The sequence below is a fragment of the Haliotis rufescens genome, unplaced genomic scaffold (assembly GCF_023055435.1).
Source record: "Haliotis rufescens isolate VD_foot unplaced genomic scaffold, xgHalRufe1.0.p SCAF_2, whole genome shotgun sequence".
NCBI classification, from domain to species: domain Eukaryota; kingdom Metazoa; phylum Mollusca; class Gastropoda; order Lepetellida; family Haliotidae; genus Haliotis; species Haliotis rufescens.
The window spans coordinates 53,011,683-53,026,481 of NW_025963890.1; the positions used below are offsets into that span (position 1 = coordinate 53,011,683).

Consider the following 14,799-nt stretch of genomic DNA (forward strand, 5'->3'; position numbering starts at 1 on the left):
ACTGCTGACGGAGTAGGCTGTGGCGGGTTCTCGGGGGCAGTGAAGCGGCATTACAATGACACATCACCGACCACACTATATCCGTTGACATTTCATCGTCTTGCCTCTTTAGCCTATGTAAATTTTATCTCGTGCAAGTCCTTAAAAATCAAACAATGAAGCGTTGTGTCGAAAAAACAAACGTATCTTAGGGTTAGCATACTCAGACTTTAAGAAATAACGCAACATGCCCGATGTCTGTATTTCAGACTAATGTCATCAAGTGATATCCTAGGATTCCCCAAATGATGTCAGCCAGGAGTTTCCTCAAGTTATGTCCTCGAGAAATGTGAATGAATGAGTGAGTGAGTAAGTTGAAATTAACGTCGCATCGGCAGTATTTCAGCCATGCAGCGACGAGAACAAGTTTATATATAAACAATTGATGAATCATGAATACAAAGTTATATTTAAAAAATTGTCAAACATATTTGGCATAACACTATTATTTACAACTGTTTAAAACACTGGCCTGGGATATACGGTGCCTCTGCTTCTCGCATCACTCACTTCAGCCTCTGGTGGTTGTGCACATTGCTAGCCTATATAAAAACGGCTCAGCAGTGTGTTGGCTTGTTGATGATAGTTACATCGATTATGATAGGAATTACGTGTCACAGGGGGACAATCATCTTACGGCATTTTAACCCCCTGGACAGAGCCTTCAATAATCTTTGTTAATAAGATCACACCAAATTTGAAGACAAACAGTTAGTTATTCGTATACATATTTACAATTTATGATACAGACCAATTTTTTTCAAGTAGCTTAAGATGAGATGCCTTCTTACACGGCGAAAAAGATCTGACATATATACTGTTTGAGAAGGTCCACACAGTCAAGCAAAATATGCTCGATGGTGCCTTAAGTGATGTCATCCTTTGAAAAACCCAAATGAAATAATGGAACTTCCTAAAATGATGTCCTCGACTAATGTCCTCCTGGGAATTCCTCAATTGAAGTCCCCACGGGGCTTCCTAATGTCCTCGAGAAATGTCCTCCTTGGAATCCCCCAAATGCAGTCCTCATGGAGCTTCGTAAAATAATGTCCTCGAGAGATGTCCTTCTTGGAATCCCCCCAATGCAGTCCTCCTGGACCTTCGTAAAATAATGTCCTCGAGAGATGTCATCCTTGGAATTCCTCAAATGATGTCCTCCATAGAATTCCTCAAACAATGTCCTCGAGTTATGTCCCCCTTGGAATTCCTCAAATGATGTTTTCGGGTGAAATCCTCCTTGGACTTCCTAAAACGATGTCCTCGAGAGATCTCCTCCATGGATTTGTCTAAATTTATGCATTATAAATGTATACCTTCTCGTCACGATATGGCTGAAATACTGCCGATGTGACGTTACATATTAACTCACTCACTCACTCCTCCATGGAATTCCCCAAATGATGTCCTCTAGGGACTTGTATTGTAGAGGGTTAACCTGGAGACAGGTATGATATATCACCCATGTATTGTGGAGGGTTAACCTGGAGATAGGTATGATATAACACCCACGTATGGTGGAGGGTTAACCTGGAGACAGATATGATATAGCACCCATGTATTGTTGAGGGTTAACCTGGAGACAGGTGATATAACACCCCTGTATTGTTGAGGGTTAACCTGGAGACAGGTGATATAACACCCATGTATTGTTGAGGGTTAACCTGGAGACAGGTGATATAACCCCCATGTATTATGGAGGGTTAACCTGGAGACAGATATGAACATGATATAACACCCATGTATTGTGGAGGGTTAACCTGGAGACAGATATGATATAGCACCCATGTATTGTGGAGGGTTAACCTGGAGACAGGTATGATATAACACCCATGTATTGTTGAGGGTTAACCTGGAGACAGGTGATATAACACCCATGTATTGTGGAGGGTTAACCTGGAGACAGATATGAACATGATATAACACCCATGTATTGTGGAGGGTTAACTTGGAGACAGATATGATGTAACACCCATGTTTTGTGGAGGGTTAACCTGGAGACAGGTATGCTATATCACCCATCTATTGTGGAGGGTTAACCTGGAGACAGGTATGATATAACACCCATGTATTGTGGAGGGTTAACCTGGAGACAGATATGATATAGCACCCATGTATTGTTGAGGGTTAACTTGGAGACAGATATGATGTAACACCCATGTTTTGTGGAGGGTTAACCTGGAGACAGGTATGCTATATCACCCATCTATTGTGGAGGGTTAACCTGGAGATAGGTATGATATAACACCCATGTATTGTGGAGGGTTAACCTGGAGACAGGTATGATATAACACCCATGTATTGTGGAGGGTTAACCTGGAGACAGATATGATATAACACCCATGTATTGTGGAGGGTTAACCTGGAGACAGGTGATATAACACCCATGTATTGTGGAGGGTTAACCTGGAGACAGGTATGATATAACACCCACGTATGGTGGAGGGTAAACCTGGAGACAGGTGTGATCTAGCACCCATGTAGTGTGGAGGGTTAACCTGGAGACAGGTATGTTAAAGCACCCATGTATTGTGGAGGGTTAACTTGGAGACAGATATGATATAGCACCTATGTATTGTGGAGGGTTAACCTGGAGACAGATATGCTATATCACCCATGTTTTGTTGAGGGTTAACCAGGAGACAGGTGTGATCTAGCACCCATGTGGTGTGGAGGGTTAACCTGGAGACAGGTATGATATAGCACCCATGTATTGTTGAGGGTTAACCTGGAGACAGGTATGATATAGCACCCATGTATTGTGGAGGGTTAACCTGGAGACAGATATGATATAGCACCTATGTATTGTGGAGGGTTAACCTGGAGACAGATATGCTATATCACCCATGTATTGTGGAGGGTTAACCTGGAGACAGGTATGATATAGCACCCATGTATTGTGGAGGGTTAACCTAGAGACAGGTATGATATAACACCCATGTATTGTGGAGGGTTAACCTGGAGACAGATATGAACATGATATAACACCCATGTATTATGGAGGGTTAACCTGGAGACATATATGAACATGATATAACACCCATGTATTGTGGAGGGTTAACCTGGAGACAGGTATGATATAGCACCCATGTATTGTGGAGGGTTAACCTGGAGACAGATATGAAATAGCACCTATGTATTGTGGAGGGTTAACCTGGAGACAGATATGCTATATCACCCATGTATTGTGGAGGGTTAACCTGGAGACAGGTATGATATAGCACCCATGTATTGTGGAGGGTTAACCTAGAGACAGGTATGATATAACACCCATGTATTGTGGAGGGTTAACCTGGAGACAGATATGAACATGATATAACACCCATGTATTGTGGAGGGTTAACCTGGAGACAGATATGAACATGATATAACACCCATGTATTGTGGAGGGTTAACCTGGAGACAGGTATGATATAACACCCATGTATTGTAACATGAACATTATTGGGGGTGCGGGGTGTGTGTGTGTGTGTGTGTGTGTGTGTGTGTGTGTGTGTGTGTGTGTGTGTGTGTGTGTGTGTGTGTGTGTGTGTGTTGGGTGTGTGTTGGGTGTGTGTGTGTGTGTGTGTGTGTGTGTGTGTGTGTGTGTGTGTGTGTGTGTGTGTGTGTGTGTGTGTGTGTGTGTGATGGTAACTGTTGCTCATGAGGGTGGTCTTCTTCAAGACGGGCTTATTATGACCATGATTTTCACTTGAAATAGTTTATATCACTACCGGGACGCGTGTAAGTGTTCATGCACACCTTTGTTGTTTACAGGCTCATAGTTATAAAGTAGGGTGTCAAGTCTCCATTACACACAGCAAGGTAGCGGGGAAAGGTCACGGTTATGTAGGGCGCTCAGACTCGCCTGCAGGTACACACTGCATGGCCAGCAACAGATAACGTGTACACAGTACTACACACCAACTCCACATATAACAGCAACAGGAGGGGCATGGATTATATCAGAAAGATATCCACTAGTCCGATGGACCTAATGCAGTTAAAGCTCAAACAGATAATATGAAGTTTACCTACGGCTTTTCCATTGGACGAGCGGTCGGTCACACGACCGCGAAACCGACGTTCATTAAGAACTGACGCGGTTTTTACGTTTATAACTCCATAAACGCAAAAAAACATATGAAAGTCAATTCATATAAATAAATACGTCAACTATTATAACTTTAGAGATTGTTTTATTAATCATTAACTCAAATACACTGGACAACAGTTCGAAATCAGTGACAGTGCAGAAATGCCCATTCTATTATCAGCCAATCAGGAAAGAGAAGTCCGTTTGTGGGAAAACCAAAACAAATCGATTGGTTAGCCAATCAAATGCTACGGAATCACTTGCAAGGTATTTATACGCGTACGAACTACACATTTTGACGTTCGTGCGTTTTTCAGGAGAGTGTATTCTTGTCTTTGCCAATCCGAACAGAAATTCCGATTCGACTGCACAATGAAACACATCCACAAGAAGGGGAGCACAGTTGGTGCCCATGGGGATGCCTACTTCTTGCCCAAATCACGGTCTTATCCTCAAATGTTACAAAGATGCTATCAATGGGGAAGAGAATAACATGTCTTGAGGTTTTGGAGTCAAGTCAAAAGTTGATAGTACTGATGCATGTTTTAGGCCTTAAATGTATGACAAAAAAACACTAGCAAATTCATTGATCAAACGATCAATGTAGTGATGCTTACATATAATGGTTATGTTATTTGAGGCCTTGTCAGTGGGAACAGCTACAAACTTTTCATGTAGGGCAGCCAGACAGCTGCCTGGGACAGAGAGGGTTTATTTCAATTCCGTTTCCTCTTTCTAAATTTGTGCATTCTACTAATGACAACATCATGTACTGACTTAACCCACTCTGAAAGACATTCAACAGGTTCCTCTTCTCTTTTGGCACATTTTTTGCGTATTTTTCGACAGCATCCATAATGATTTTAAAGTTGTGATCCCAGTTGGTAGGAGGTTGCTCACAATATTTTGGTCCACACAGCTGGCTGGGACAGAATGGGTTTATTTCAATTCAGTGATATCCTTTTTGAGTTTGTGCATTCTACTGATGACAACATCCCGCACTGATTTGACCCACTATAGAAGACAGTGAACAGGTTCCTCTGCTCTTTTGGCCTATTTTTGGCATATGCTTCGACAGCATCAAAAATGATAATGTGACCCCAATTGAAAGGAGACTGCTCGCGATATGATGGTCCATATTTGAACTGACGAAGGTTGTCAACAGTAGAGAAGTCATCTACAGCTACAGGTTAATGGCAGCATGATGAGCCTTGGCAGCCACAAGTAGTGGAATGTACATCATGAGCTGCCAAGTCCACGTTCTGCACCACGTTCCTATAAGTGGGTGAAATGATGTTCGTCAAGGAAAATGAAATTGTTGGTGGTTCCTGAAATTATAAATATTGTGGGACATTTTCGGGAACCGATTTTTGTCTGAGAATGTTGCTTAAATGAAAGGCATCAACTCACTGTTTGCAAATTTCAAATTCAAGAACATGCGGTCTTTGTCTGCTTTAGTGGAGTCTGGTTTGGCCAAACGTGTCAAAGCAATATCAAGAACTATACTATCTAGTCGATACTGTGGGCTCTTTCTGTTTGTAGTCCCATCCAGCAGCAAAAGTTGCTAGAGTCGTATAATTTCTTTCAGTGACACAGCATAGTATTGTAATTTACACATACTGCTGCTACACAGTTTAAGCCATCCTATAGATAGACACCCGTCAACCGCCAGAGTCCCCACGTTCTCGCCTGATCCTGTCACTGATGGTAGGAGCCAAAACATAGGTGGTGACATTGTGTAGCCTGTCGGCGAACTGAGCCTTACCCTCGCAACAAAGGCGCTTACAAGATACCATCTTCTCGAGGCAAGGGAGTTTTCCACAGTTAACTCCCTTGCCTCGGGGAGATGACAATACAGATACCATCGAGTACGGTTATGTGAGAGGTTACACGGGCAATGTGGCATTTTAATCTAATCTGGTGATGCAGCAATGTGAAGTGATGCAGGTACACACACCACATCTCCCCCACTGATAGGTAGCATGAGTACACCTAGCCGGGCCTGACTGTACATGCCGACGCTGATTGGCCATGCAGGGTGACACACTTGTGTGATACCTCGCTACATTGTAACAAGCTATTGTCCACTTTTTACATTCACTTTTGGGTCTTTATAAACGTCTTTGTTTTGACTTGAATGTTTAGTATCGTTTCTCTAAAAGAGTTTTTCTTCTTCCCCCGTGTTTATTAGTCTATGATCACTCAAACCTCATTTGTCTTGTGTACTGTGCATTGATACAGAAAAGGTTCACATTTGATATAGTCTTTTTTGTTGAATATGTGTGCTATATCTTGAAGGGAGAAACGGAAAACATTTGTAAAATGCTATTGGAAATTATTGTTCGCCGAGGAACACCAGAACATGCTTGTAAAGCGTCACCCGTATTTTTACAGGTGTAAACATATCTATATGCCTAAGAAAAAAAATGTGTCTTTACCCTATACCTCACAGTCACATAAAACAACTGGATAAAAATCATCCACAAACATATGAGAAGAAATCACGTGGTATGCTCTTTGTCCCTCTATTGTATCTACATCATTACAGACAGTTTAACACGTGCAGGGAAGGCAGTTCTGAGATAGTTATACAACCCTGACACGTTACACCATGTCCTGCTATTGGCCATCTAAAAGTGCATCCATGAGACCCTTCAGTACCAAAATAACTCCAGTAGTCTTTTCATTGGTTGATAATTAATCACTGAAATTGGAGAGGTCATTGTTCTTGTAGTCCATCAGATGAATCAGATGAAATAATCGGTTATCAGCAGAGATTCTTAGCTTTGTCAAAGTAAGATTCAATATCATCTGTGAATATATTGAACAATGTCAGGGGTAGTATGAAGCCTTGTCTAACCCCTATGTTTGTTGCCGATATACGCTGTGAAGACTTCACATGTAGAGCCCATTTGTTGATACACATCACACTACCCCCTGTACACGGAGTAGCTGGCACTGTTTCACAGACATGTTCTGTCTAGTTTCATGTCAGTATGACCTTTGCCCCCGACACAGGCTGACAGGGGATATCGGATCAGCTATTGTTACACTGACCGTTTAAGTGCTTACACTGATATATGCGCAGTGTTCTATACATGTGATATATCGTATATCCGTACTGGTTTATGCTGTCGTATATCATATATTCGTACTGGTGTATACGCGTGGTATATCGTATATCCGTACTGGTCTATACTGTGGTATATCATACATTCGTACTGGGCTATACGCGTGGTATATCGTATATCCGTAGTGGTCTATACTGTGGTATATCATACATTCGTACTGGTCTATACGCGTGGTATATCGTATATCCGTACTGGTCTATACTGTGGTATATCATATATTCGTACTAGTCATACGTGTGGTATATCATATATCCAAGCTGTCCTATGCATGTGGTATATCATATATTCGTGCAGTTCTATACATGTGGTATTTCATATATCCAAGTCGTTCTATACATGTGGTATATCATATATTCGTACTTTTCTATATCTGTGATATATCATATATTCGTACTGTTCTATAGCTGTGGTATGTCATATATTCGTACTGTTCTGCACATGTGGTATATCAGATATCCGCACTGTTCTATATATTGTGGTGTATCATATATTCGTACTGTTCTATAGATGTGATATATCATATATTCGTACTGCTCTATATAGATGTGGTATGTCATATATTCGTAATGTTCTGCACATGTGGTATATCATAAGCCCGTACTGTTCTACACTGGGGGTCAGAGACTGAGTAGATCCCGTGATAAGACCGGAAGGGGTTAAAGGGTAAGGTTCACGAGTTAGCAGAAAGCCTGCACACATCAGCGCGCGTCACTCACCAGCTCCTCAGTTTGTGTGAGCTCGTCCCGGGGAGACCACGGCACATAGAGCGCTCCACTAAGGTAAGGATTGTCGTCTGGTAGGAACCAAACAGTTTGCAAACAATTCATAGCGTACTAATATTAATCAGTAACTTGAACCATAGTTATTCGTTACGCATTCAACTTTTGCGGTTACTGCGTTGACTCTAAGGACGGGAATCAGGTCCCCTCAAGATGAGACCCATAATTTGCCCCTCAACATCAGAATTTCAACTTGACAGTCTGATCATCCAAGTCTGTCACACAGACCCGGAAACAAACATATCAATACAGCCCATGCAAGTCTAATATAGTGGGCAAGCTAAGATTACTTCAGTTTGTGAAAATGAAGAGAGTCTCTGGCTCCTTTTTATTAAGATATTTTAACAACTGTAAATTATGATCATCTCAGAGACTAGAAGTTGGTCTGTGATCCTCCGTTCATTTTAAGATGCAGCGTTTTTCGTTATAGTGATGGATGTACAGATGCTTGTGTTTCATCCTGTACTGTCTCCCATACATAAATATATATCAGTCAATGTTGGGTGGCATCACGTGACGAGCGTTAAACAAGATTGTTGACGGTCATGATGATCGTTGTATATTACACAACAGCCCAATGCATAATCAACAGCCACCCAGTGCAAAACGCCCACAGTTTAGTAAAGAAACTAGAAACAGAAACGGGAGCGCCATTAAAACGTTTGACCTCTTGAACTCCAACGACTGCTTGTAGAATGAATGACCTTGATCAGTCGTTGGAACGGGTCACGCTACGTGCACGTGAACTTAATCCACTAGAGAGACAACAATAGATGCAATCTCGCTGACATCTCATACACAACAATCTTTTGTAATGGCCGAAAGTTTTATCTGCTAATAGATAACTGGAAGAACTCAACATCAGATTTATTGAGCTCACCTGACCCAAGTTTTTACGCATAATATTTGCGCGTTATACTCTATATGCATGTAGTGTTATTTGATATAAAGATATGAGGCATATGCATAATCTGTACAATAACATCTGTCCGTCTTTTTTATGTTGAGTAATTTTGATTATTTTGGCCCTGTTATGCATCCAATGAATACACGTCCATAGTATCTATATCCAGGTGAGCTACGGTCTCTAAGGGTCCATTATGCAACACATTTATATCTCCATTCCATTGTAATACAACTAATAGTAGAGAATGTCTCACGAGCTCTCTCTTAGCTCACCTGTCCTGACGTTGTCCGGCATCATGACTGTAGAATATATATATTTTTCTATGAAAACAAATCCAATCTAGATATATATACAAAAGCAAGTCAAGCCAGCTCTAGCAAGCTCTATTCCACGTCAGCATCAGGAAAATTATTTGTTTTAATTATAGAAGAGAGCAATGTATCGTGCAATATAGACTATATTTTAGTCTAGTCCTTACGGTATTTGTCGACAATCGTCGTGAAACTTTCGATGGATTCGGCTTGAAATCTCTTGTGGGTGTTTGTTACCATCAGGGAATTCAAGTTTGTTTGAGGCATCAAGCCTGCGGTATCAGTATAGCAGCCAGAATCCTGAAACCTGGTGAAAGCGGTGTTCACTATTTATAGTTCCCTGTTAGTTCGAGGCATCGTGATTCAAAATCAAATATGTCTGCCAGCAGCCATATTTGAAAATATATCAACTCGCGCATCGTCCTCGGTAAACATATTCTTCCCTAAAACCATTCGGACCCAATGAACTGAACCACCACATGCTTCCCACCAATGATGACACCCCAATTCTTTCAAGAGGTTAGAACTAGACTTTCAATATGGCTCTCATGGCAGCCATATTGAAATATCTGTTTATGGCCGCTACTCATGAAGTTTTTTGTCATTAAGTTTGCTATATGTGTCGTTTGTAGTGGGAGCTCAACATATGTTTCGGTTGTATTTTGTTGTTGTTGCGATATTTTAAATGTTTACCTTTATTTGACCAATGTAGTCTGAACTTATCTAAAAATGCAATTCTTTGCACTGCAATGTAAACAAGATGTCAGACACCACCAAATCAATGAAGTTGAAACTTCACAAACTGGTCCCACCATTGATGAAGCCCCTTACTCAAGAGGTCGAATACAATTTTCAACGTGGCCGCTATGTGCAGCAGCCAAATTGAAAACCTATAGTTTCGGTCATTACTCGGCCATTTTTGTTCAACCTTTGCGTTTGAACCATACTCTTTAATTATCATAAAAACACTTTTGAGCTCTGTAAAACTTAGGTCCCCAGAACAACTGGACCAGTGACGCATCACATGTTTGTCCCCACCAACTAACAGTTTCATCGCAATTTGTTCAAGTGTCTCGGAGGGGCGGTCGGGTAGCCTAGTGGTTAAAGCGTTCGCTCGTCACGCCGAAGACCCGGGTTCGATTCCCGACATGGGTACAATGTGTGAAGCCCATTTCTGGTGTCCCCCGCCGTGATATTGCTGGAATATTGCTAAAAGCGGCGTAAAACCATACTCACTCCACTCAAGTGTCTCGGATCCAATTTTCAAATGACCTCCTTCTGATATGGCAATCATTGGGAGTTGAATGTGTGTACTCAATATTTATGCAGAAAATACTATCAATGATGACAACAGGAACCTTTGACAGTTTAGACCATTGACAGCATGGTAGATAATCCAAAGTGTAGCACTGCTTTTTTTTAATTCACCACATCAGCGTTTATGTGGATTTAAGTGTTTGTTTGTTTATTAATTAAGGCCGTACTCAGAATTTTTCCAGCTTTATTGCGGAGGTCTGTAAATAATCGAGTCTGGACCAGACAGTTCAGTGATTGATATCATGATATCACGCAATGTGGGATACTATGACATGCATAGTCGCTTTTACGGCAAGTATGGGTCGCTTAAGAACCGGATCTTCAGGGTAGTTATTATAATGTGGATTATGATATTAATGACATTGCTGTTTGTCCTCAGGTTGTTCACGCCACTATGCGGGGCCCGCGGGCTCTGCTGGCTTTAGCGGTCCTCTGCGTCCTCGCCCCCTCTGTCCTGGGCGTCCGCTGCTCCCGACCCGCGTCGTGGTCGGTGGATGGCGTGCGCCCGATGGAGCAGTTGCGCGGCAATGTGACGTTGGTGGCGCTGCTAAAGGCTAGCTGATCCTTCTGTAGAACCCAGGCCGCAAGGTGAGTGTTGCAGTGTTAAAAAAGCACTTCGAGTGGTAACAACACTACCAGTGATAAAATGTATCTTCATTTCTTGATGCCTGACGCCATCCTCGATTATCCAGAGTATTATGTATCCATTCAGTTTTATTAAATTCCCTGAACGCATTCTCCACCATGGCGTTGTTTGGGAAGTGACGCAACCCTATCGCTCCTATTTTTGACCTGGCACAGAATGTTTGTTTGTTTGTTGTTTAACGCCACATTCAGCAATATTCCAGCAGTCTGTAAATAATCGAGTCTGAGCCAGACAATCCTGTGACTGATGTCATGAGCATCGATCCACGCAACTGGGATACGATGACATGCATCAACCAAGTCAGCGATCCTGACCACCCGATCCTGTTACTCGCCCCTTACTACAAGCATAGTCACTTTTTACGGAAATTAGGGGTTGTTGACATCCTATTGTTACCCGGATCTTCACGGGTATGGCACAGAATGTCTCTCGCTGCTCAGAGTAATTTGATTGGACGCTTTTGTTTGCGTCGTGCTGTTAGAATCGGTCTTAGAACTGATGTTGGGTCCAGGGTGTTTATCATCATAGAATGGCCTGAATCGTGATCGTTTGTGGAATCTTTTTTTATAACTGTTAAACTACAAGTCTTCCTAGGATATATGCAATGAATAGAAATACAATTACCTCTCAGTTAATGTAAGAATATGACATATCCTTATTCACTCACTCACTCATTCCCCTTCAGTCTGGAAGTTCTCCGGGGTTTGTTTGCTGATCACAACATGCCCGACATCAACATGATCATCATCAACGCCTACGACAACGCCTCCCTCGCCCTGTACAACGAATTCGCCAGTCTGGTCACCTTCCCCGTGTACCAGGACACCCCACAGCTTGGACTCTGGGAACGGGTCTACGGCGGCCACAAGGACGATTTCTTCATATTTGACAGGTCGGGAACTTACTAACTTGGCAAACTGGCATTACAAATTAAAACCAGTAGTTCCTTCATGGAACGCTTATTCTTGCAGACTTGGCAGCCTTCATACCATGAGTGGATCCTTGGATCGACTCGAAAGTCGGGTAACTTCGTCTTGGGTTGTTGTGCCATTCATTAAGTGTTTATTATAGAAAGCGGGTCACATTTGGGCTCGAGTCTAAAATAGAATATCAAACGCTGTCGGAGATAATGGGTGCAATATTCACTAGCTAGACAACTATACGTCAGTTTTTACACAGTTTGACAATTCTGTCCCCTGACCTTGAGGATTACCAGGGGAAGCCCCCTTCTGTTGTAGTAACTGGTCCCACTGACAATAACTTAATTCGGCATCGGTTTTCCCCTTCTAGATGTGGACAAGAGACCTACCATATCCAGTTTCCGATGACCTACCTTCAGTACCACTACACCCAGAGTGCTCTCATTGCAACCTACCGGGACAGCCCTTGCTACTGTCGGCTCAACTCCCGGCACCATCAAGGTCAACAAGGTCAACGAGGTCAACGAGGTCAACGGGGTCAACAAGGTCACGGCCACGGCCAGTCCTCCTCTCGTCATCATTCCAACTCTAATCATCAGATGCAGGGAGATGATCCTACAGTACAACGTGTGCCCTCCAGATCTCCCAGATGTCAAGACCTTTTGTGTAGGATTCTCAGAAGACTGAGACGTCAGAACAGGCTTAACCTGAACAGAAATAGCTATTCCCATCGCCACAGGCAGCACTGAGCCTGCCCCAACTCCCCTTCCACGACCCTTGTACCCACCCATGATTGTTTGTGCTCCTCGCAGGAGTCGAGCCGCAGATGATCGTGTTACCAGCAGCTGACTGACCTCGGTGACAGTCGTCCTGTGGGCTGGAGGTGTTCCTGACATCACCCATCTGCAGTTCTGAGGGACAGATGTCTCTGTCAGTCCTGCAGACATCAGTCACGCCAATCCAAACCCTGACGTCTTGAGAACAGGTGACAGTGACGTCAGCAGAGTGATCTGTCACTGAAACGTTGTCAGTGACCGTCAGTCACAGAATCTAGGTGCAGCTGACCATCCTTTGGCGACTGTGAGTGCCGTTTTAGACATGACACTTGATCATGATCTTCAACGGTTGCCCGTCGCTGAAACTGCCCTAGTGGCCCCGAGTGCTGACAGTGTCTCGAAGGAGGTCGGGACTGTCAGTGACCAAGGTCCGGATCTGCTTGACAGTGACCAGGTACTGGGTCTTCCTGACAGTGACAGCTTCAGACATCTGATAGGTCACCCTCATCCTGACAGTGACCAACTGGGTTGGGGGGTACCTGACAATGACAACATAGCTCAGGACAAAATCCATCGTCTTGACAATGACCTTCAGGTCTAGGGTCCCCTTGACAGTGACAAGGGCAGGTCGCTAGTGGTGCAGGTTCATTGTACCAGTGACAGGCACATGAGTCAGGTTCAGTTTCCTGACAGTGTCAGACTCAGCAACAGTCCTGAGACTGACCATCTGGACTGGCAGGTTCTTGACAATGACAAGGGCAGTCCAGTTCTTCTTCCATCTCCTGTTCCTGACCGTCTGGTTTAGAATCCTGACAGTGACAAGGTCACAACTCAGGTGTGTCCTCTCCATCCACCTGAGTGTGATCGGAGAGCGGCAGGTCCACCTCCCGAGTCACGTGACAATGACCTCTCCGATGACTTCCCTCTCTGGGTGCTCCTTGACAGTGACCCATAGGAAGAGGCGCTGAATGACAGTAGTCTGTCACTAGCTTCCACTTGCCAACCATATACTTCCTCCTCTAAATAATTGTTGATTCCAAACGATCCTATCCCTGAAATTGAAAGCAAATGTCACACATATATAAGTTTGTTATCAACAGTTGTCCTGTATCTTTCTCCTCTTCCACTATGAACTTCTTAGCTGTCCAGAAAGAGGCCAGTGTTAATGAAAGCATTTGGGATAAAACCTGGCGGTCTCCCAATGAAGGAAGTGAGAACTGGGGTATCGCTGGACGTCTAGGGACAACATAGGGCAGAGATCATCCATGTTGCATTACCATCAATCTTTGTATTCATCTTTCATCACAAGGTGGGGCACATTACAAAACACATAAAACTTTCATCAGACGAGTGAGTGGTAGTGAACATATATTTGTTAAAGTGTTTTTTCTGCTTTGTCCTGTGCCTCTGTTTTGACATGATCTGATTATCAATGTGTGTTTAAGTATTTGTGGGTGGTTTTATTCAAAGGATGTGAAATAAGTGTAGAACCTTACCCTTCAATGTCATCAAAAAATTGCATTCCAAATTCCAAATTCCAAAGATGACCAACTATCAAGTGTTGGTCTTAATCCTACTGGACCATTTCAATGTTTTGTGTGAGGGACATATTTGGGTCAGGTTGCAACATTTGTGTTGTAGTATCGGCAACTCATGAAACTGTAGCTATTGACTTCTACCGAAAATGAGAAGCCATTACAAAACTTGGAAAAGCGTAGTGGTTTTGATCAACTGGTGAGAATGCAATAGATACAGACTCGAGGTTTTGTGTGAGTTTATGAATAAAACCATTTGTCCTTACTTTGATGTTGTTTATTCTGGTATTAGGGGCGGTCAAGTAGCCTAGTGGTTAAAGCGTTCGCTCGTCACGCTGAAGACCCGGGTTCGATTCCCGACATGGG

General features: G+C 43.0%; 1 protein-coding gene across 1 annotated transcript; it reads left to right on the plus strand.

Annotated features, from left to right (window-relative positions):
• Nucleotides 1-7,880: 7,880 nt before the first annotated feature.
• Nucleotides 7,881-14,698, plus strand: LOC124125432 (selenoprotein Pb-like). The gene is made up of 4 exons (XM_046488744.2): nucleotides 7,881-8,021; nucleotides 10,936-11,144; nucleotides 11,888-12,094; nucleotides 12,493-14,698. The coding sequence occupies exons 3-4, from the start codon at nucleotides 11,925-11,927 to the stop codon at nucleotides 12,869-12,871; spliced, it is 549 nt and encodes a 182-aa protein (XP_046344700.2). The 5' UTR covers nucleotides 7,881-8,021; nucleotides 10,936-11,144; nucleotides 11,888-11,924; the 3' UTR covers nucleotides 12,872-14,698.
• The last annotated feature ends 101 nt before the right edge of the window (nucleotides 14,699-14,799 follow it).